Source organism: Pan troglodytes, chromosome 5, assembly GCF_028858775.2.
Source record: "Pan troglodytes isolate AG18354 chromosome 5, NHGRI_mPanTro3-v2.0_pri, whole genome shotgun sequence".
In the NCBI taxonomy this organism is placed as follows: domain Eukaryota; kingdom Metazoa; phylum Chordata; class Mammalia; order Primates; family Hominidae; genus Pan; species Pan troglodytes.
In genome coordinates this window covers 143,753,826-143,777,417 of record NC_072403.2, presented here as the reverse complement: position 1 = coordinate 143,777,417, position 23,592 = coordinate 143,753,826, and the positions used below count along the sequence as shown (strand labels likewise).

The window sequence follows — 23,592 nt, the reverse complement described above, 5'->3', positions numbered from 1 at the left end:
AGTTTCCTTAAGAGGTTGGTGTTCTCTGTAGGATAAGATCCCGCCAGGTCCCTGGAAACCCCAAGTGGAAGCTAACAATCCTCTTATACCTATAACCACACCACCTTGAAATTATTTTATTTCGTGTTAAGCTTGCAAAGACTGCTTTTAGCAAGTTGTGTATTTGGATTTGGAGTCTAGGTCCTGGGTAAAATTTCTTAATAGGCCACGGTGCCATCTAACAACACTGTGTATGGGTTATGGAATAATCAACTGCATTACACATCTGTAGTTGTATTGCAACCATAATACGTAACAAGAACTAGACTGAGGGCATGTACTGTCTGTTACCACCAATGTTGGGAAAGTCTGACCACATAAACAATGGATCCTAAGGATATGGCTTTGGGCTGGACCTTGAAATAAAGGTAAAACATTGACAAGAGAGCACCAAGGGGGCAGGCATTCCACCTGCCCTGTTCTCCAACTTACCCCTAATGCCTGACACAGAGTAAGCTCAGCTTTGAAATCTACTGTCAACCCTGAGCTGGGAAAATCTATTCCAGTGCCAATATCTTAAAGTGTGCTGTTGAGTAAACCTGTAGAGATAGCTTATGAACAAGTACACAGACAAAAGACCCATAGATTTACCATCTTGTTTCTGTTTGGACCTTAATACAAGTGGTTAACTCTCCAGACAGTAACATTGTGTCAAGATATAGAATATAACAGAGAATCCAAAATTATAGGGGTCATCAGAATTTTTTTTTTTTTTTTTTTTTTTTTTTTTTTTTGCGATAGAGTCTTGCTCTGTCACCCAGGCTGGAGTGCAGTGGCACCATCTCTGCTCAGTGCAAGGTCCGCCTCCCGGGTTCATGCCATTCTCCTGCCTCAGCCTCCCGAGCAGCTGGGACTACAGGCACTTGCCACCACGCCTGGCTAATTTTGTGTGTGCGTGTGTGTGTGTGTGTGTGTGTGTGTGTGTTTAGTAGAGATGGGGTTTCACCATATTAGCCAGGATGATCTTGATCTCCTGACCTCGTGATCCACCCGCCTTGGCCTCCCAAAGTGCTGGGATTACAGGCGTGAGCCACCGTGCCCAGCCAGTGATTTTTTAAACTATAAAAATTTGAACAAGATCCATTCATTGGACTGAGAAAATTTCAGTCTAATTTAAAATCCTTTAGAATTTTTAGTTAAGTTATAAACTTTCGGTTCAGAGATCCCTGTTTTATTTCCTTTATGTCACAGCCAGCATAATGCCATCTAAGTAAATGCATACATTTTTTAACAGTGAAAAATATCTAAACATTGTGGGGCAAAATTATGAGACACTGTATGAGACACTGTAAAAAATTTATTTCCTATATATTTCTTCAATTATTTTGTATCTCTACTATGTGAAAGCCAAAGTATATTCCATTCTGAGTTCTGAATTTCTGATATATCATTTAAAATATGTCATTTTAATTAAAATCCTAAAACTATCCCTTGAATCGAGAATTTACAGGCAAGTAAAAAATTAAATTTAAAACAACAGCATTGAGTAGGATGAAAGAGGCTTCTTTTATGTTCCTTCCTTTTCACATCCCATGAGTATAATGCCTCTTCCAAGGATTCTTCCATTTCTAGTAGATTAAAATGTATTTCACATATCTGTTTTCTGGTATGAATATGATTTCTAGTAAACATTTTTTTGTTCAATCACTATAATGGAGAGGATAAATACAAAAATTTCACATTAAAAGAATCTATAGAAGTTCCAAGTCTGGTTCCAGACCATTCTAAATACTAAAGAATATATATGCCTGTCATTTGTTTTTACCTGGAAGTATGACTAAATATAATTAAAATACCAAGAACAAGGATATAGGTCACAGATCAGAAGTGTTTACTCTATGAACCTGAAATGAACTTTGGATTCTTTTGCCTTTCAGCATTACAGCTGTGGTTAACTGTCAACAACCCTTGGACTCAGTTTCATGTCTGCAGAGAAGCACCATCGCCCATGACCCTACCCATCCTCCACACACAAAGCCACAAAGGAAAGCAGCCAGAGTTCTGTACGTATGTTTTATTTGAACATCCACATTTCTTAGCTTAGAGACAATTATATTCCGTACACTTTTCTTCTCTCTCTCTTACAATATTTAGACTGGCCAAAAACCAGGGAAAATGTCCTTGGACTGCAGTCATTATAAAATTTTACTTAATGCTTATGAAAGCACTCATGTGAAAAGCTTCAGCATGAAGTGTAATCACCACATTCAGTTTCAAAGTTCAAATGCCCATTCCTATGATGGGTAAACACCTACCATAGCGCAAAGAAGGAGAGTGATTGTGGGTAATGACAGAGGAGGAAAAGTGAAGGGGGTAACAGCTTCTCCCAGAGGAGGGGGTGGTCCCTGTTCCATGCCCATCTTGTCTCCTTAAACAGGAACAGCCAACAGGCCTACCAGTCCTTGTACTCTATGCAGCTACTTCCCCTGCTGGAAATGAGCAGCTGCCTTCTTCTCCCTAAGGTTTGTCCTCTTTTATCTGATTCTTGGAAATGTTTTTAAGTTTTGCCAGGTTCTTTGTTCTTTCATGAATGAACTGATGGAAATTTTCTATGGAAGTTACTTACCTCACTTAAGAAGCACACAGCAGCTCTCGCCTATAATCCTAGCATTTTGGGAGGCCAAGGCGGGGGGATTGTCTGAGCTCAGGAGATCAAGACCAGCCTGAGCAACACAGTGAAACCCCATCTCCACTAAAATACAAAAAGCCAGGTGTGGCATGCGCCTATAATCCCAGCTACTCAGGAGGCTGAGGCAGGAGAATTGCTAGAACCCGGGAGGTGGAGGTTGCAGTGAGCTGAGATCGTGCCACTGCAGTCTAGCCTGGGCCACAGAGCGAGACTCTGTCTCAAAAAAAAAAAAAAAAAAAAAAGGACTGATGTGAGGCATGACAGTAGAAATCAGGATAGGCTGGAGGCAGTGGCTCAAGCCTGTAATCCCAGCACTTTGGGAGGCCGAGGCGGGCAGATCACAAGGTCAGGAGATCGAGACCATCCTGGCTAACACGGTGAAACTCCATTCTCTACTAAAAATACAAAAAATTAGCCAGGCGTGACGGCAGGTGCCTGTAGTCCCAGTTACTCGGGAGGCTGAGCCAGGAGAATGGCATGAACCTGGGAGGCGGAGCTTGCAGTGAGCCGAGATCTCGCCACTGCACTCCAGCCTGGGCGACAGAGCATCTCAAAAAAAAAAAAAAAAAGAAAGAAATCAAGATAAATAAAGGTTTCACTTTGCATTTGAAAAGCTAAGAACAGCCTTTATTGGAGAAAGTAGGATAAAGACATTTCCATATATGTTCATGGGAATTTACCATTCAAATTTACCATTCAAACTGGGGGAGTAGAGATCAGTCACTTTTGCCATCTTATCTGTTTAAAACTCTTTCAAGAAAAGAAAAGAAAGGAGGAGTCTCTTTCAAGAAAAGAAAAAAAGGAATACTGTGTAAGAACCACAGAAAAAAAGCTAAGTAGGAGCAGATGTGGGTGCTCTTTCCTTAACAGTCAGCATAGAATGTAGAGACTGACATTTTCTTTAAGAACAGATTATTATAACTAAGCAAGAAAAAGTATGTGTACATAAGTTGGTCACAGTGACACTTGTAGAAAATATAAGTAGCTGTAAATGGGAAAATGTCAAAAATGTTCCATCCAAGGAATGTTAGAAGGTCCCTTCTTTGCCTTGCTCATCTGAAAAGTTCCAATTCACCCTACAAGCCTTAGCCCCAAGGCTGGGAAGCCACTGCCTCTACTACCAAGAAGCATCCAGTGTCTCTTTTGTGCAGCCTGGCACCCCTCCTGTGGCTTCATGATAACATCTATCACTCTTTAGGGATCATTTACACTTCTGCTGCCTCTTCTCCCTAAGACAGAGAAAATTGTCACTTGTTCTTTTTTGTATTCTTGGCGTCCAGCAAAGGGAACAGACATCTATCCATTTAATTAAGCTCTGCTAAGATGCTTTGAGTTAAATTGTGTATGTTTGTGTGCTGGAAAAATATGTAAAAATCAGTGAGACACTTCTACAAAGGCAGAGTAGACATCCTTCTGCTAAATGCATATAAAAATCCTGGATATTATATTAAAACACAGCAAGACTCTGAATAGTAGACAGAAAATAGGCTAGGAACATTGGGGCCCAAGTAACAACACTGTGATGAGTTCCCTACATTTTCTTTTCAGCTCATATATTTCCAACTTGGAGCTGAAAAAGTCAGCAACCTGGAAATGTCAATAAATGCAGGGGGAAAAAAAGCCCTAAGAGAGTCCTGCTCTCTCCTGCCAAAGGACCAGAAAAGGGTAGCCAAGCAAGGGTAAAAAAGGCTGTACTCCAACCAAACACCATGGAAAAAAACCATGGCCCCACCCATACCAGCAAATGCTGAGTGGGGAGTCCAGACTTACACTCTCACCAAGCTGTAAAGAGGTGCCCCAACTCCCTGACTTTTGTATTCTTGGCATCCAGCAAAGGGAACAGGCATCTATCCATTTAATTAAGCTCTGCTAAGATGCTTTGAGTTAAATTGTGTATGTTTGTGTGCTGGAAGAATACAACTCCAGAGTGGTGTCGGAGAAGGCTGCGTAGGCTACTGGGAATTTCATTCCCACCTGGTGTAATGAAGCTCTTCCTGGTCACTCTGTCCCATAGCATTAGTGGAGATTCCCAGGGTGCAGCAAAAGGTGCCGCTGCACATTCCAGCCAGGGAGGAATCAATAAAGACCTAATGGGAAACTGAATTCTCACCTTGCCCAGTAGTAATGAGGGGACCCTGTTAGTCAGTATAAAGGGAGGCTGACTGGGGAACCTGGACTCCTAGCCACACCTGGTAATAATGAGGCAGTGCTCCCAATTCCCCTGCTGTGGTGGTATCTGAGAAAGTTGGCTAAAGCAGAAGGTTTAAATAAGAACCATAGTCTCATAACATAATACCTAAAAATATCCAGGTTTCAATTAAAAATCATTCCACACACCAAGAAACAGGAAAATGTTTCCGAATGGAAAAAAGACCATCAGTAGATGCAAACAATGAGGTGACAGATGTTGGAATTATCTGATAAGGATTTTACAGCAGCCATCATAAAAATTCTTCAACAAGCAAGTATAAACGCACTTGAAACAAATGAAAACGTAGAAAGTCTCAGCAAAGAGACAGAAATTCTCAGCAAATAGAAGATATAAAGAAAAACTGAATGGAAATTTTAGAAATAAAACATACAATAACTAAAATATAAAAATCAGGAATAAATGGGCTCAACAGCAGAACAGATTAGACAGAATAAAGAATCAGTGAGCTTTGAGACAGAAGAATAAAATTACCTAATCTGAACAACAGAGAGAAGCAGGCTGAAAAAAATATCATATACAGAGCTTCAGGAAACTGCAGGACTGAAAAAAAAAAAAAAAGAAACTTCCTAAATTATTAAATAATTTTGAGTTGTAAATTGTATTTTCCAAAAGTCTTTGCAGCTGGCCCTTAGGCCGTTAAAGAATGGTCATACGAAGGACATATAAAAATCTTTGGTGTACTGATATTATACCTAAATTGGACCTATGTAGCCTAAAAGTTAATGCAGTCTTTGAAGGTTCACAGGTAGGGACAAAAAGCTACAGTCAAGGTAGTAAAGAAATCAAGTTCATTGTGTCATTTATCATGTCCACCAAGAAGATGTGAGGTGATTGGTGGCATGTTCTCTTCAATCTGTGGAACTTCAAAATGAACCACTCAACAGAGAATGGCTCTGCTGCTGGTAGGGTAAGTCTTGTGCACAGAAAGAAACATTCTAAGCATCTCAATAAAAAATGGCACCTTGCATGCACTGACTGGTGCTCTGAAGTTTTGCCAAGATAAGGTACAATTTTAACAGTCTAAAGGGCCACATTTGAAGCCATTTTAAACCTATGTTAATTACCAGTGAGCAGGATAGGAATATTTTTCTTTTTTTTTTAATACAAATACAAAGTAAGATTTTATAATAGGTAAGTATATTCAAAGATCGTCCCTCAAAGTTGAACTCATTTGAACCATTAAATCTAAAGAAATCCAATCAAAAAATTAAAAAGAAAACACATAAGATTAATAATTTGGATTCTGAGGGAATATACAGCAAAGATTGAAACAAGGTCTCAGAAGTATTTTGGCTTCTGTTAATTTTTTTTTTGATTACAATGAAAAGAAATGAAACTCCAAGTTAAAAGATATCCAGAACCACTTTAAAATTCTCATAAAGATAGTCACATAACATGGGCTACCCCAATCCTACTATAAGTCTACTGTTTGCCCAATGCCATCAAGGTTTATTACCAATAGTAAGAAAGATTCAAATATCTGGTATCCAGACAATGTTCACAGCTACTTCTCCTTTAAGAGAAGCAGAAAGGCAGTTTTAGGTGTGGTCTGTCTTTATTCCCCCGAACTTGATCAATGTATACAATGCTTACACATTCAAATATGTGCAAGATTCAATAGGAACACTCTCCACTGCTGTGCTGAGTACGCAAGTTTCCCTGAGATGTCCGCATCACCGAGGGCTCTGTTCTAACTCTGGTCGACAGTTTCTGAACAATGCAATAGTGTAGCTAGAGGACTATATAAAATATAAGGTTCTCTCAAAAAGATTCATGGTGTTTGGGGATAAAAAACATATCAGTCTTCTTGGCTAAAGGTTGGCAAATGTGTTTTCAACTTTAAAATGTCTGAAACTGGCTCTTTTCTTTGTTGATAGAAGCTGAGTCCAGTGATGTGCTCAACATCTGTGATCCGTGCTCTGTGTAACATTAACAATTCTTCAACCCATGAGGAGTCATGCTTCCCATGCTAGGAGAATAGGAAATATAAAAGAAAAGTTACCAAGAGAACACTCAGTTCACTTCTATAAGCGCTCCATCTCCCCAGTTTAATCATTTACGAGATTTCAGCTCTGAAGTGGAACATGCCACGTGATTTGTTAGGCATCATCTCTCCTCTTGAGTAGCTTTCCTTCTAATACATACCATGCATGTTTGTTTAATTAGATGCTTCAAGTTTGGGGAAAAGAAACTATACCTGGAACAGATGGTCCTGCATTACATAGGTTTAAGAAACTTCAATGGTGTGGGGTTAAAAAAAGTGGGAAAACAGAAATTACATGGCATGGGAAAGAATATCTGAATAATGTAAAGAATCTCACTCAGAATGCCTATTATTAAAAAGTCACAAAACAACAGATGCTAGCTAGTAAGGTTGTGGAGAAAAAGGAATGCTTTTACACTGTTGGTGGGAGTGTAAATTAGTGCAACCACTGTGGAAGACAGTGTGGCAATTCCTCAAAGACCTAGAGGCAGAAATACCATTGGACCCAGCAATCCCATTACTGGGTACATACCCACAGGAATATAAATCATTCTATTATACAGATACATGCACACATATGTTCAGTGCAGCACTATTCACAATAGGAAAGACATGGAATCAACTTAAGTGCCCAACAATGATAGACTGGATCAAGAAAATGTGGTACATATACACCATGGAATACTATGGTGTATATGGTCAATGATAGACTAAATTAAGAAAATGTGGTACATGTATACCATGGAATACTATGCAGCCATAAAAGATCATGTCCTGTGCAGGGACATGGATGGAGCTGGAGGCCATTATCCTTAGCAAACTAATGCAGAAACAGAAAACCGAACCCTCATGTTCTCAATTATAAGAGGGAGCTGAAGGATGAGAACACATAAACACGTGTGGGGGAACAAAATACACTGGGGCCTGTTGGAGGGCAGGGGGTGGGAGGAGGGAGAGCATCAGAAAGAATAGCTAATGGATGCTGGGCTTAATACCTGGGTGATGGGATGATCTGTGCAGCAAACCACCATGGCACACATTTACCTATGCAACAAACATGCACATCCTGCACATGTACCCCTGAACTTAAAACAAAAGTTGAAAATTTTTTTTAAAGAGGCTGGTTCTGTGACAATCTTATCAGGTAAACTAAGGAAAGTTATTTAACATACAAGTCTTGATTCCTTTATCTGTATCCTCCTCATCGGGTTATTTTGAGGATCAAACGTAATGATGTGTGCAAATGTACTACACAAATACTAGTTTTTATGAGAATGTGTTACCTACAAAGATGCATGAAGAAGCCCACGTGGGCCAAAGCCACATGCTAAGAATGGTGGAGCAGAAAGAGGGAAAAGTTCTGGGTCCCTAATGGTGCAGTTGACCCAAAGCGCCATCCCAGGACTGTGTGCAGCTGGACTTGCTGTTCCATGAGGAATCCCTGACTTGCTTAAGCCACTGCAAAGGGGTTTCTGTTATTTGCTGCAGAACCCTACTCTAATTGATACATTCAATGACAATATAATCTCTCAAACGAAATAAAGTAATGAAGCAGGGAATAGCTGCATGTATCCAACAATGCCCACAAAAGTGACAACTTTCAGTGGAGTCAGATAATCATCAGGCAACCAACTAAAATCTTGCTATTCTGTATTTAATTCTAAAGAATAAAGGGAAAAATAATGAGAAATGTGTTCTATAGGAACAAGTAATTCTGAAAGTTTATCATAGAAACAATTAAGGAGAGACATATCTTCATGAATTTTAACGATATATAGAAAGACTACTACCATCAGGGATGGCAAACGGATCATTGTATTCTACTCTTGGGCCCAGAGAAGAGCTCACTATTTTGTTCACTGCTGTGTCCTCAGTACCTAGAGCACCTGATTATAAATATCAAAGGAATGAATGGTGAATCAAAGTAGTAGTGAATGAATGAGTGAATACAGCACTCTTTCCTGCTGAGCTCATACTGGGTCTCAAGATCCTAACTCCAGGTACCTACCACCCATTCATTGGGACTGGTATGAAAGCTACATCTTTTTGCAGATTCAGGTTTAGACTTACTTGGTGTCACTTCAATGGAAAAAAAAAAAAAAAAAAAAAAGGAAATGTAGGAAGTACTCTGAAAGAAATATATTTTGGCTCACCGTAAGAGAAAACTTAAAAATTGCTAAAATGGGCCGGGCACAGTGGCTCGTGACTGTAACCCCCGCACTTTGGGAGGCTAAGGCCAGCAGATCACCTGAGGTCAGGAGGTAGAGAACAGCCTGGCCAACACGGCGAAACCCCATCTCCACTAAAAATACAAAAATTAGCTGGGCATGGGTGGCAGGTGCCTGTAATCCCAGCTATTTGGGAGGCTGAGGCAGGAGAATCGCTTGAGCCCGGGAAGCGGAGGTTGCAGGGAGCCGAGATCACGCCACTGCCTTCCAGCCTGGGTGACAGAGCAAGACTCCAAAAAAAAAAAAAAAAAAAAAAAAAGGCCAGGCACGATGGCTCACGCCTGTAATCCCAGCACTTTGGAAGGACAAGGCGGGTGGATCACAAGGTCAGGAGATTGAGACCATCCTGGCTAACACGGTGAAACCCCATCTCTACTAAAAAAAAAAAAAAAAAAAAAAATTAGCCGGGTGAGGTGGCGGGCGCCTGTAGTCCCAGCTACTCGGGAGGCTGAGGCAGGAGAATGGTTTGAACCCAGAAGGCGGAGCTTGCAGTGAGCCGAGATCATGCCACTGCACTCCAGCCTGGAAGCCAAAGTGAGACTCTGTCTCAAAAAAAAAAAAAAAAAAAAAAAAAAAATTGCTAAAATGTTATGCAGTCTTGATGTCCCAATCTACAATGTAGATTTTTAAAATTCTGAGCAAATAAGATAATATAAAACAATTATTCCCAAACACACTGGGATGACAATACGATAAGAAAGGAAAAGATTTTTTATAATTAAGTGATACACAGAAAATTTGAAATGTTGTCTAACAACTTTAATTTATAACAGTGCTGACACTTTGAAATTATACATCCAGTTTTAAAAAAAGAGAAAATCCATACTTCAGATAAACCTAGACTTTAGTGGTTAAGCCATACAAAGTTTGATTCTGATCTGATTTTTAGTATCTTTACCAGACAAAGGGGCCAGGCAGGGTGGTTCACACCTGCAATCTCAGCACTTTGGGAGGCCAAGACAGGAGGATCATAAGAGGCCAGGAGTTCAAGACCAGCCTGGGCAACATAGAAAGACCCTATCTCTAAAAAAAAAAAAAAAGAAAGAAAATGAAAAGTAAAAGCAGACAAGGGTAGTCTTCCCCAAAGATATGTCATCTTAAAAGATCAAATTTAAAAGCATCCTATAATTTCAAAGTCCATGTGTACTCAAGAGTTGTGCTTTCTCTCACTGTAATGTCAGATGGGTGACATAAACAAATATGCATATGTCTAGATTTTCAACATGCAAAGTAAATATACAAAAGCTACTTACCACACAGCTCTCGCTGTTATCAGTCCTGTGAGGCAAAATGAAAGCTAAGGTGTCTAGGTTTTCACAGTGCAAAGGCGTCTGAGATGTATCTTTACAGCTTGTTAGCACAATAAAGAAGTGAGTTGGAATCAAAATTTCTTGGTTACGGATGACTCTTCTTTTTCTGTAAAACATGCCAATATTCATTTTAAGAAAGAAATAACTATCTTCCTTTTGATGAATATTTCAGTAGAGCATGCTTTTAATACATATAAAAATCAAATTCAAACAAATAATTAAATATAAGAAGCTAGTAATCACAATACCTCAACATACTCTGCCAGATTGAGAGCAATAATTAGAAGACAGGCAGATAAACACACTCCAAATAATTTTTATTTTCTGTAGAAGTTTATTGACTTTTAGAATTCTTTTAGTTCTACCTAAAGACACTGAAATTGAAACACTAAAGAAAAGAAAATATCATTTTTGACCACCTATGACCAAGAGTGTAAACCATTATTGACAGTCTTAACTTCTAGGCGATTATAGACAAATAGTGGGCAGAGAAAGAACTGGTTAGGAATTTTTCTATACCAGCCCCTTCAGAGAGGACATGTTGTCATGAATTGTTTGTTCTAACTGGATTTTCTTCCTTAATAACTTAATTTTTTAAACTGAAGTATATTATCAAAGATGTCCCAAACATCTTTACCTCATAGTCATTCTCCTATTTTAAGGCTGTGTTTGTTTTTTCAACATCTTTCAAAATTTAAGGTAGTGGAATCATTGTTTTCAAATATGACCTTATGTAGAAACATAATCTATAAAACATTTAAACAGAGGGCTCTGGGTGAAGCCGTGGGTAGGAAGCATATGCAGTTCTCTTCTGTATCCTCTCCAGTGCTACAGCTTCTAAGGCAGCTTTATGCCTCAAGGGAAAGTAAAAAACTGTAACTTTGCAAATTGATGTGCTTTCCGATGTATTTTGTAAGTCACATATATCTAAGTAAGTCAGCCTGGGAGAGTAGGAAAGTTCTGAGAGGGGCTGAATCTCAGTGGAATCTCAGTCTTTTTCCTACGGACTTAACAGCAAAATTGCTTCCCAAACTGCTGTAATTATTGTTTCAATAAAGATCAACCAGTTTCCAAGATGTTCTTTCCCTCTCTTTTTTTAAAAAAGCACCACTGATGGTTTTCCTTCAGACGGTTGCTTTTTATCATGCCCCTCCAGCCACAGTTGGGTAAAAGCCATAATATTCACCCAAGGCCACCAGACTCCAAGCACTGCAGCTTTATAATCCTATTCATTCCTAGACTCAGGATATCTGTAGCCACACCATAGAGTTCTTCATCTTCTGACTCACAATATATTAAGATCATATCTTAACAATCAGCCACACAGAGATCTTAAATGAGTTCAGCATTTAAACTGAGTGCAAAAATTATTCAACTGAACGGAATGGGTGAGAAACACTACTTTTTTACCTAAAAATATTTTACTGAACGTTGAGCAAAACGTCAAAATTAATCAGATATTTCAAGAGGCTTCCTGTGTAGTCAGAGGTGTCACACACATAAACATACAACACTGGATAAAAAAGGTTCTGTTGACTCAACTGGATGGTAATCCTATTTCTACTGGATGGTAATTCCTATTTTTAAGAGTAATGAAATATGTTCTTACTGCCTCAGATTCTCTAAGGAATCATAACGTCCATCATAATCAAAGTCAAACACAGGACCACTGACGACATTGACACCATTTCTTTCTTCAGCATACTTTCGCAGTAGGGTGTCATGAAAGTAGCGCCATATAACTGAAACAAGATAGAAGCCAGTGTAGTTTCAAAAGAACAAGGGACCATGTTGACGTGTGAAATAAATTAACACCATGATTCAAAATTAGCATTTATAGTAAATAAAGATAAAGTCAAGTTTGGCTTCAGTCTTCGTTTTGTTTTGTTTTTTGTTTAGAGACACAGTCTTGCTATATCACCCAGGCTGGAGTGCAGTGGCACAATCATAGCTCACTGCAGCCTCAAACTCCTGGGGTCAAGAGATGCTCCTGCCTCAGTCTCCAGAATAGCTAGGACTACAGGTGCACATCACCATGCCCAGCTAATTAAAATTTTTTGTAGAGACTAGAGACCAGGTCTCACTGTTTCCCAGGCTGATCTTGAACTCCTGGCCTCAAGCAGTCCTTCTGAGTTGGACTCCCCAAAGTGCTGGGACTGCAAGCATGAGCCACTACACCCAGCCTTGGCTCTAATCTTAGTGTGAGGCCAAAAATTCATTGTTCAGCTTTGGCCTTTGAAAGGACTCACAGACAAACGTTGAACCCAACTCTCTTTGAGACATCCCTGAACAAGTACATCATGTTGAAATTGTGATCATATGTCATCATTAAGCATAGCAACATCGCAAACACAAACAAGGCATATTATTCCGATTTCCTATTAATATCTGAATATTAACTTTGAAATATTCACAAGTATTCTAGATATAAATTAGACTAAAAACTCCTTATATGCTTACATTTTGATATTCTATACATCAATTTAAGTAACTATATTTTTATTCCTGTAAAAGTCAAATGCTGCAATAGTTAATGATGATGTAAAATCTATTCATTTGAAAACACAGACAATTATCAAGAACTTCCAAAAAGTTAAATAAGGAAGCCGAATGAAAGTTAATATAAGTGTTAGCAGACTGTATTAGCTGGATAACTTTAGGAAGCGCATCACATACTTTCTCACCAAAACTGTTTGCAAACAATTATACAATTAGAATACATGATAATTCTAATAATTTGTAGAATTTTTGTGTACTAGTATTCTCAAAGTTAAACCTTTAAGAATGTATTTGGTATTAATTCATTTAATTTAGACCATAAGTCCTATTACGTATGAATTATGCCTATATGTGCACAAATTCATTAAAATTATCAAATATAGAGTTAACATTATTTACCTTGAAAACTCTGGTACATTGGCACTATATTTGTAGTAAGCAAAGCTTCAGAATATATTCCACTTGAATTTTTATTTAGTTCTACAAAGAGAAAAGAGGACAACTTTTTCATTCTTCACAAATAACATAGGAAATTATAGTTTCTCATGGTTAGGGGAGCATTTTTAAAAATTAGCTGAGTACCATCTTAAACCTGTAAAACTTTCCCAAGTACCAGGTCAAGGGAAAACGTAATGTGTTTGGTCAAGTCCTTTACAAAAATAAAATATTTAAGAAGTCTTTTCAAGATGAGCATGTCAAAGAAATATAAACTTTAATAACAAGAGCCCCAAATTAAACATATTCAAATGTTATTGCCCTCATTTCAACTAAAAGGAATTGTGTTGACAATCTTCTTTCCTTACACTTTTTCACAGTGAAAAGAAAAAAGAGAACATCTGGCTCCAGAACAACACCTGCTACCCAGAAAAAACATCACAGGATGTCTGTCTCGAAACACCATACAAGGCTTCTCTGTATGAATTTGAGGCTTGGACCTGGTCTATTTTTATAATGCAATAGCCAAGTTCTGCCTTCAGACACATACTCTGGGAACTGAACTGGATGCTGACGGTAGTTGAGCACCTGGAGCTTTCTGATTTTTGCCTTTTAAGGCTGGCCCCAAAATGGCTTCTCATCAACATACAAATTTGCCATTTCAAAAAATAGAATACTTAGCTTCAAAAAAGCCATTCCCTAGAGATTCTGGATCAGTGAAAAAGCAAGCATATGTAAGCCTCTACCTTTACCTACTTCTCTGACAAACGCATTTTCTTTTTAAACAACAAAGTTATTTATCCTAACAAAGTTATCTTCCTAAGAACCTTGATATATTCTTCCAACTTGATATATATATTCCACCTTCACAATATTCTCAAATTGTTTAAAAGAAATGCAGAAAGGAACCATGAAGTGTTCTGCTTACCATATCTGCACTACATCAACTACCCTCCCAACAAAAAGAAAATTTTATAAAATTCAAGTTTTAGATGATTAAAATTTTTCCCTTGGTAGTTCTAGACCAAATCCACAATTTTTCACCAATAAATAAACAAAGCTATATATATATAATAGTAATATATATACTTTATATATATTATATATATTATATATAAAATAGGTAATATTTATATATATATAATAGGTAATATATATATTACCCTATAATGTATGGTAGGATTTATAAACAAGAAAGAAAACAAAAAGGAGAAAAGGGAAGGTCAGGAGAGGAAAAAACTTACGTGGTGGGGAGAGGAACCCGTAACTCACTTTGGTGTTATTTTTATAAAATGAACATTTATGGACAGGACTAAGAGGAATTCTAAAGTCCTGGTACAGACAGTTGGAGAAGTCTTCCGTAGAGAAACTGTCCTGAAGAACGAAATGAGAAGAACTCTCAGATATCAGGCACAGAGAAGAAAATTGCTTTATTAATATTTAAAGGTGAACTACATCATAAAATTATGAAGCTCTAGCTGTCAGCTCATGTCCTTCCCTATTTTCCTACTAGTATATTCATCTTTTTTTCTAACTAAAGTGTAAAAATGCTTTACAATATTAAAGATACTAATTGTCATATTTATGCAAATATTTTCAGATTCTGCTATGCTAATATGAAATAATGTTTAGAATGATTTTATCTACACAATTTTAAATTTTTATTTATTTATTTATTTATTATTATTATTTTTTTAAGATGGAGTCTCACTCTGTCACCCAGACTAGAGGGCAGTGGCGCAATCTCGGCTCACTGCAACTCTGCCCCCCAGGTTCAAGCGATTCTCCTGCCTCAGCTTCCCGAGTAGCTGGGACTACAGGCATCTGCCACCACGCCTGGCTAATTTTTGTGTTTTTGGTAGAGATGGGGTTTCACCATGTTGGCAAGGCTGGTCTTGAGCTCCTGACCTCAGGTGCTCCATCCGCTGCAGCCCCCTCAAAGTGCTGGGATTACAGGTGTGACCCACCACGCCTGGCTAATTTTTTGTATTTTTAGTAGAGACAGAGTTTCACCATGTTAGCCAGGATGGTCTCGAACTCCTGACCTCGTGATCCGCCCTCCTCAGCCCCCCAAAGTGCTGGGATTACAGGCGTGAGCCACCGCGCTGGTCAATTTTAAGCTTTTATATAGTAAAATGTTGATTTTTAGAGATCTGAGTCTATCTTCCATAGTCAACTACACTGCCAAAAGTTGCTGGAGCAAAGGAGGACAGTCACCGAACAGCAATGTAAAAACCTCAAGCATCGCAATGACTGTAAAGTTATGCATTTTAATTACATAAGAAAACTGAAAATGGAATCAAGGAACCCATAATTAAGGTATAAATATTAATAAATAGGATGGGGTGCCTATAAAAAATGGTGTAGACTGATCAATTACAGAGTCAAAAAATTTTTTAAGTGTTTGGTGTTTGAAGACAGTATTGAAAAATTTTTTAAATCAAAGTTCAAGAAATTTTATATAAATATATGTGTGTATTATATATTTGTAACATAGAAATCATATATAAACAGACATATCCCTATCTTTTTATTTGGTTGTCTCACTGATTAGTAAAATCATTTTTTTTTTAAATCAAACTGCTGCCCTCCACTATGCTCTCTCAAATCCCTTTGTCGTTCCCTTAGGGCATCCTGTACCTTGCCAGTCACTTTCAGTTTCAGCCCAGTTTAAAATTTCAATTCCACGTAAGATCAAAATCTCATCTTCCCCCTTCTCTCTTTCCAGCACCATCTCCTTCACCATTCCTCCTTCTACCAGAGCACCCAGGGGGCCATGGGTGAGGGGGAAGGCTGCTCTTATTCTGGGATATTTGCCCTCACTCCTTTCAAGGCCTAACTCCTCTGGTATTGGTGGTGGGCAGGATTCTGGCCTCTCCCTGGTTTGGGCTCGTGTCTTCCTATAGATGGTACGTGCAATGATGTGACTGAGCTTTAATGGCTTTGCCAAACACTGAGGGCCCCCTTAGATTTGGACAGCTGAGGGAAATACTTGTCCTCTCACAGCCATGTATTTAGAAATGGGTAACTGTGACTGATCCTAAGGCTGATTTCATGCAATTATAAATTGGAATCATAAAATATTAAAACTGGGGTCGGGGAGGAAAAGAGAATTCTTTTCTTTCTTTCTTTTTTTTTTTTTTGAGACAGAGTCTCACTCTGTCGCCCAGGCTAGAGTACAGTGGCGCCATCTTGGCTCACTGCAAGCTCCACCTCCCGGGTTCACACCATTCTCCTGCCTCAGCCTCCTGAGTAGCTGGGACTACAGGCGCCCGCCACCACGCCCGGCTAATTTTTTTATATTTTTAGTAGAGATGGAGTTTCACCGTGTTAGCCAGGATGGTCTCGATCTCCTGACCTCGTGATCTGCCCGCCTCGGCCTCCCAAAGTGCTGAGATTACAGGCATGAGCCACTGCGCACGGCCCAAAAGAGAATCTTTACCGCACGACCCTCATTTCACAGAAGAAATTTGGTCTGAGTTCTCAAAGTCATGCAGCTGCTCAGTGGCAGAGCTTGAACTGGAACTGAATTTTTCTGACTCCCTCTTCAGTGTTCCTCTAATGCGGGAACTGAGTATAAAGCCAAGGTGAACAGTGAGAAACTATGCATTTAATGTTCTGCTTAATCATTAATTTGAAATGGCCACACATAAAGAGGTGACAAATACTTGCATTTCTGTCCACGGTATAGGATGTCCAAAGGGGCATTAAGATGTCTTGGCTGTATCCGCTCATAAACTGGTGCTGGGAAAGAAGACAGATGGTGTTTTTCTTCTGGAGAACTCTAGGTCTTCCATAGGGTAAAGTTTCATGCTTAATAATCTTCTCTTGGGTCACAGGATGAAAATAAATGTAGTTAGTGTGCATTATATGATAATATATAGTGTGATACACTCATCTAATCCTTTCCTCTACTTAATCATATTGAAGATTTACTTTTAACTCTTAAAAAAACTGATTACAAAGGGTAGAAGCATAAACAATTAAGAAGACAAGTGAGGTTCACTGTTATTTTTGCCTATAAAGATTCTGAAATCAATGTAATATCAAGATACCATGAGGACACTATGTGAAATTGCTAAGTATTCCAGTTAATTCAAAGTTATATTACCAAAAATTCTTAAGCACTATTTTAATTACTTATTCTTTAGGACACACTCCAGAAAGCAAATTTTTTTAATGATATGTGTACTTGGAAAGCAGAAGTTCAGAATTGAAATTATGAGACTAAACTAAATAAAACAATAACAATATAGATATTATTTATTGCCCTTTTTCCAAATGTCAAGGGCTTGGTACACATCATATAACTAATTTTTACATTTCCATATGAATTAAGGTTATATGCCCATTTTACAGATAAGGAAACAGCAGCTGACAGGGAATACTATTTCCATGAACATATAGTACCTAAGCTCATATTCAAACTTGGATCTACTCAATTCTGAAAGTGCCATCATTCACCACAATACTTTGCCACCTTGGAGATATCAAAGATTTTCCTAACTCCAGCATTTACCTAGGGATTTTATAGAGACAAACTTACATCAGAATTAATGCAGAATTTACCTCTTTATTCTAGTAGAAAAAAAAATGTGTGCCAAGTAACTTAAGGCTGAGAGAGTGTATTATAGTGACTCCAAACATTCAAGTCATAAGTGAAAAATTTCATCAGTTGTCTGTGTATCCTTGATTTTTGGTCAAAAGTGATGCAGAAATAACTTTAGATCAATAAATCAATATATAACCTTGTATGATTAAGAACCAGGTGAGATAGAAACAGGTATTTCAAATGGGAATCTGAGTCTCTATTATCAGCTTACAGAAATCATCAAAAATTTTTGAACACCTCCATCATGTTCATAAAGTATGATTCAGCTTCCACTAAATACATTACATACAATATCCACTGCAAAATATCTCCTTTCCTTATGCCTAACAGTCTAAACTGTCAAGCAAAGAAACCTCTATGTTTCATCAGGTGGTCCTCCAGAACTCCCTTTATTTTATTGGTTATTCTCAAATAATACCCCCAAGCCAGTTCTCTGCATTTCACACTGATGAGAAAATGCCTGCTTCACATTCCGAGCTTGAGTGTGTAGCATGCCTTACCTTCTGCCGCAGTCAGATTGAACTGTGTTTGAAAATCCTCAATCGGCAAAATCTAAAAAAGGTTATAAAACTATTTTTAAGGACTGAGAGACATGTTTTAAATTTTGTAACATAGAACCGCTATAGATTGATTATTCCAACATAGAACAAAGATCATTTATGATAGTCTTGTATTAGTGGATTTTTTTTTCTCTTTCAAGGCAAGAGTCTTGCTCTTTCACCCAGGCTGGTGGTGCAATCATGACTCACTGCAGCCTTGGCCTACTGGGCTCAAGCAATCCTCCCACCTCAGGCTCCCAAGTAAATGGGACTCCAGGCATATGCCACCATGCCCAGCTAATTTTTTTAGTTTTTTGTACAGACAGGGTCTCACTATGTTGCCCAGTCTGGTCTTGAACTCCTGGTCTCAAGCAATCCTCTCACCTCGGCCTCCCAAAGTACTGGGATTACAGGTGTGGTACACCATGCCTGGACAGAAGTTACATTTTTGATGAAAAGGACAGAAGGAGAGGAATGACAGTTGCAAAAGACAAAATTGTTAGTATAAGCATCATACCAGTAATTAAAAAATAAGAATATGATTGCTGCTTTATAATTCTCATCTATATACCCCAACAGTCTTTCTTCTATTCTAACTCAAGTCTAAAACAAAATGTAAAGCATGAAATAAACTACTCTCCAAATTGCGATATATATATATATATATATTTTTTTTTTTTTTTTTTTTTTTTTTTGAGAAAGGGTCTCGCCCTGTTGCCCAGGCTGGAATGCGATGGTGTGATCTTGGCTCACTGCAACCTCCGCCTCCCAGGTTCAAACAATTCTCCTGCCTCAGCCTCCCGAGTAGCTGGGATTACAGGTGCCCTCATGGATGTTATCAATTTTGTTCATAACTTGTCTAGTATTTTTATCTTTTTATAATAATGTCATATTAACATGGAAGTAAAAAAGGACAGTGTAATGTATTCATTTCATACCAAGAAATCTTTTTTCTCCCTACATTTAAACAATCTGAACTGTATTTTTAAAAAGGTACATTGTGATTGGTTTACTATGTGCTCATCACCTCACTGCTAGAGTTAACAGCACAGATTCCCTAATTCAGGATGCTCAAGAACTGAACTAGACTTCTCCACACCTGTACCCAAGTCAACTAACTAGACTTCACCACACCTGCACCCAAGTCAAGTCACAGCTCCAAGGAATTAAAAATAGAGTGGAAAATGCAAAAACCAGAAAGAGAAAAGATATATCACAAAAGATCTACATGTGCCCCCTAGAATTAAAACATATGTTTACCTACCCCCACTCCTAAATTCTAATTTGATTATTAAGTATTTTTACAGCACATGCTATGCAGAGGGTGCTATCAAACCATACATACTGGACCAAACTTCTTGACGATACTTACCAAAGGGTTACATGAGCAGCCAAGGTTATCTCTGGGGTTTCTTGTGAAGGGGCACTGTACCAGGGGGTGCACTTCTTTGGGATGCTTTGGCATATAAACAGGATTCTTTAGAAGGTGGTTAAGACTTCCATGAGTTCCGTTATTAGGAGCTGGTGTCAAATTCAGTAAATCTGCATAATTTCAAGATGGTAGAGTTACTTAGATGTTTCAAATCAAACAAATAGTAGACTTGTGCCATGATCTTTACTTTTTTAAAACCAAATACATGAGTCATTTACTCTTTAACTAAAATAAAAGTATAAAACTCTCTTGGGTTTTAGAGTATTTAAGACTAGGTTATTTTTAATAGAAATACTGATATGTATGCTGTATTTCACTACAAAATTTCTGATATTTAAAGCATACAATAACTACAGTCACAACCTGTTGAATGCATATTTTTGCCAATCATGGTACTAACATATTTTCTTATTTATTCCCCAAAACAATTTTATAAGTTATCATCAATATTTGGTAGATGAGTAATCAAAGTGTTTTACCCAAGTCTCAAAGTTACTAACTAAATGATCTAGAATTCAAAACCAGCTTTGTCTGAGTCTAAGACTCATGCTCTTAAATGTAATAACAGCAAATACTTATGTAGTAAGCACTTACTATATGCCAGGTGCTGTTTTAAGTATTTTAGGATACATTAACTCATTTAAACTATATAGACTCCCACTAAAAGAATTATACTTAAGACATATTTAAGGTTTTGCAGATGCCTAGGACCATTATCAGAATAAGAAACTAATATTTAAAACACACAATGCTTCACCACAAAAGGACTACTTCAGAAGGTACAAAGTAAACCAAGAATCTCCCTAATGGGTCCTCCTTCATTTCTACAACCTTGACACTGACCTATATTCAACCATTACAGCTACCAGAAGTTCCACAAGTTTTGCCCACCTTTCACTGCCCTCAATCTCCTTTTTCTGGCTTCTATCACTGCTCTGAGTCAAGAATCAAATCACTAAGCCGAGGGCCTAGCAAAGTGCTGGGCAGTGGGGGTGTGCAGACCACCCTGCTGTGAGTGGTGTACTTTAACCAGCAAGCAGCCTAGTGGAACAAACAGATAAGTAATAAGATGACATGTTCCCCACATTTCTTCAGTGAGTCTGAGAGTCAGGAAGAAGGTAAAAATCTGTCTTGCCTCACCATCATCTCCACAAAGTTGCCTACAATGTGACTTGCTTTTGATAATCCTATTTCAGGTCTATTTTCAGAAGGGAAAAAAGGCACCTGTTCACACTTACCACACATTAAGTTATAGACTTCAATGTTTTCAAAGGTGTCAGCCTCAATGCCATGCTTGAATCCAGGTCCATAGCCAACAAAGAGGGCCTAGACGGCCAGAAAAGGAAGTTTATCAGTGCATTTCAGCTGTCTACAAGTTGGTCCAAAAAATTCTGTTATCCACATTGTACATATACAAACTGGTTATGATAAGATAAGAGGAAAACTACCACGCTCAGTGGACTTTGTGGGAAATATAGTTTTAACCCTATCACACACATAATCTAAGGACATCTAGGATAGGTCTCTTAGTTTTACTACAATTCTTGATTTGACAATCAGAACAGAATGAATGATAACATTTTCTTTTTCATCTATGACATGCAATATAAACCTCATCCTGCCCACCTTACACAGTGATGCAGGGATCAAATTAAATAATTATTGTAAGTTTATTTTGAAAATGTTAAAGTGCTGTAAGATATTATCCTTCTCAGAACATAAGTGTGATACTTTCTTATCTATTATAGCACTGGTTTTCTTCAACTGTAAAGCAATATTCTCAACAGAGCACAAAAATTTGAAAAATAATTATTAGAAATATAATAGGAGATATGTCATATGTTTATGAAACATGAATATAAAATTTTATTAATTTTTTAACTTTCATGAATTTAGGGGTATGAGTACAGTTATGTTACATGGATATATTGCACAGTGGTGAAGTCTGAGCTTTTAGTGTTACCCATCACCAGAATAGTGTACATTGTACCCAATAAGTGGTATTTCATCCCTCACACTCCTCCTGCCCTCCCACCTTTGGGGAGTCTCCAATGTTTATTATTCCACTCTGTATGTCCGTGTTTGCCTACTGTTTAGCTACCACTTACAAGTGAGAACATGTGATTTTTAGCTTTTTGTTTGAGTTATTTCACTAAGGATAACGGCCCCCAATTCCATCCATGTTGCTGCAAAGGACATGATTTCATTCCTTTTTATGGCTGAGTAGTATTTCATGGTATGTGTGTGTGTGTGTGTGTGTGTATATATATATATATATATATCTCACACATTTTTAATCCAATTATCCATTTATAAATATTTAGGTCGATTCCATGACTACTTCTGTGAATAGTGCTGCGATAAACATACGAGTGCAGGTGTCTCTGATAAACTGATTATTTTTTTTTCCTTTGGGTAGATACCCAGTAGTGGGATTGCTAGATTAGGGGTAGTTTCATTTTTATTTCTTTGAGAAATCTCTATACAGTGATCCATAGAGGTTGTACTAATTTACATTCTCTTTGACAGTGTATAAGTGTTCCCTTTTCTCCACATCCTTACTATATCTGTTGTTTTTTGACTTTTTAGTAATAGCCAATGAATATAAAACTTTAACAAAATTCTTTAATGTTCAAAGAAAAATAGCTTCATGAAAGTATGTTCCATTAATTCTCATTCAAGACATATAATCACAGTATGTTTTCAAGTCTAAAACTTTGCATATCATTTTTTCTTTAGATTTAATCCAATTAAGTATAATAGGTTTACTCACTTGCATATTTGAAAATACATTGTCAGAGCCATGAAATCCACTTCCACAATATTTCCTTTCTGAGGGATTCCTAATGTTGACATATATGAATTAAAAATGTAAAGTCCTTTCATAAAACATAATTGATAATCATAACATTATTTTCATTGATTAAAAAGTATGTAACTATTTTGTTAAACCAACACAACGGTAAATAAAACCACCTGGCTTTGAAAAGCATTAAGAAGTCACCTCTATCTTTTATTTCATGGACAAATTAACTATAAGCAATATAGTAGACAGAAGAAAAACCACTAGCATCAAGACAGAAGTGGTTTTGAACATTGGCTGTGTGATTAACTACTTGTGAGTTTAGATAGATTTAACTGTCTTCTTTGATTTCAATTTCTCATGTCGGTTATTTGTAAAAATTCAATGATATAGCCTAAAGAAATGCTTGCAACATGGTGTTTAGATATTTACTAAATATTAGTTCTCTCATGAAGATAGGACCATTTCTCCTTTCAGATATATATATATATTTTGAAAACTAAAAGCCCAGCTCTCCAATAAGAGTGGAGACAGTATAATTCTGTTTACTGAATTTTGGTTCACTGCTTAGGTTTTGCTTGACAGGGGTATGTATCATGACTAGCTTCTTGGCAACCACCAAAACAGTTAATGAACAAGTTGTGAGATATTAACACTATTAACCATCCAAATAATTTGCCAAACACACCAATAAACTAAAGTTTATTGATGGATTAGTATAAGAAGAATGAAAAAACAACTGTGTATAATGAAGATAGTTACTCGTTATTATAAAGTAAAGTGCTTTTACCAACTGTTGGCTAGGCTTTGGAGGCACAATTAGACATACTGTAATGTGCAGGAGACATGCAATGGCAAGCGGTAACAAAT

General features: G+C 37.6%; 1 protein-coding gene across 2 annotated transcripts in view; it reads right to left on the bottom strand.

The window, feature by feature from the left end:
• Positions 1 to 2,038: 2,038 nt before the first annotated feature.
• Positions 2,039 to 23,592, bottom strand: part of ENPP1 (ectonucleotide pyrophosphatase/phosphodiesterase 1) — an 84,945-nt gene continuing 63,391 nt past the window's right edge. Inside the window, exons 16-25 of one of the 2 annotated variants that reach the window (XM_016956309.3) lie at positions 22,693 to 22,762; positions 21,158 to 21,245; positions 19,860 to 20,029; positions 18,449 to 18,500; positions 17,009 to 17,163; positions 14,581 to 14,710; positions 13,301 to 13,381; positions 12,012 to 12,144; positions 10,346 to 10,508; positions 2,039 to 6,849 (exon numbers count right to left, since the gene is read on the bottom strand). In XM_016956309.3, the coding sequence (XP_016811798.2) occupies positions 6,679 to 6,849; positions 10,346 to 10,508; positions 12,012 to 12,144; positions 13,301 to 13,381; positions 14,581 to 14,710; positions 17,009 to 17,163; positions 18,449 to 18,500; positions 19,860 to 20,029; positions 21,158 to 21,245; positions 22,693 to 22,762 (1,213 nt within the window). In that variant the 3' untranslated portion in view covers positions 2,039 to 6,678. The remainder of the gene's footprint in view (positions 6,850 to 10,345; positions 10,509 to 12,011; positions 12,145 to 13,300; positions 13,382 to 14,580; positions 14,711 to 17,008; positions 17,164 to 18,448; positions 18,501 to 19,859; positions 20,030 to 21,157; positions 21,246 to 22,692; positions 22,763 to 23,592) is intronic. The other variant, XR_010158200.1, reaches the window with a different exon arrangement.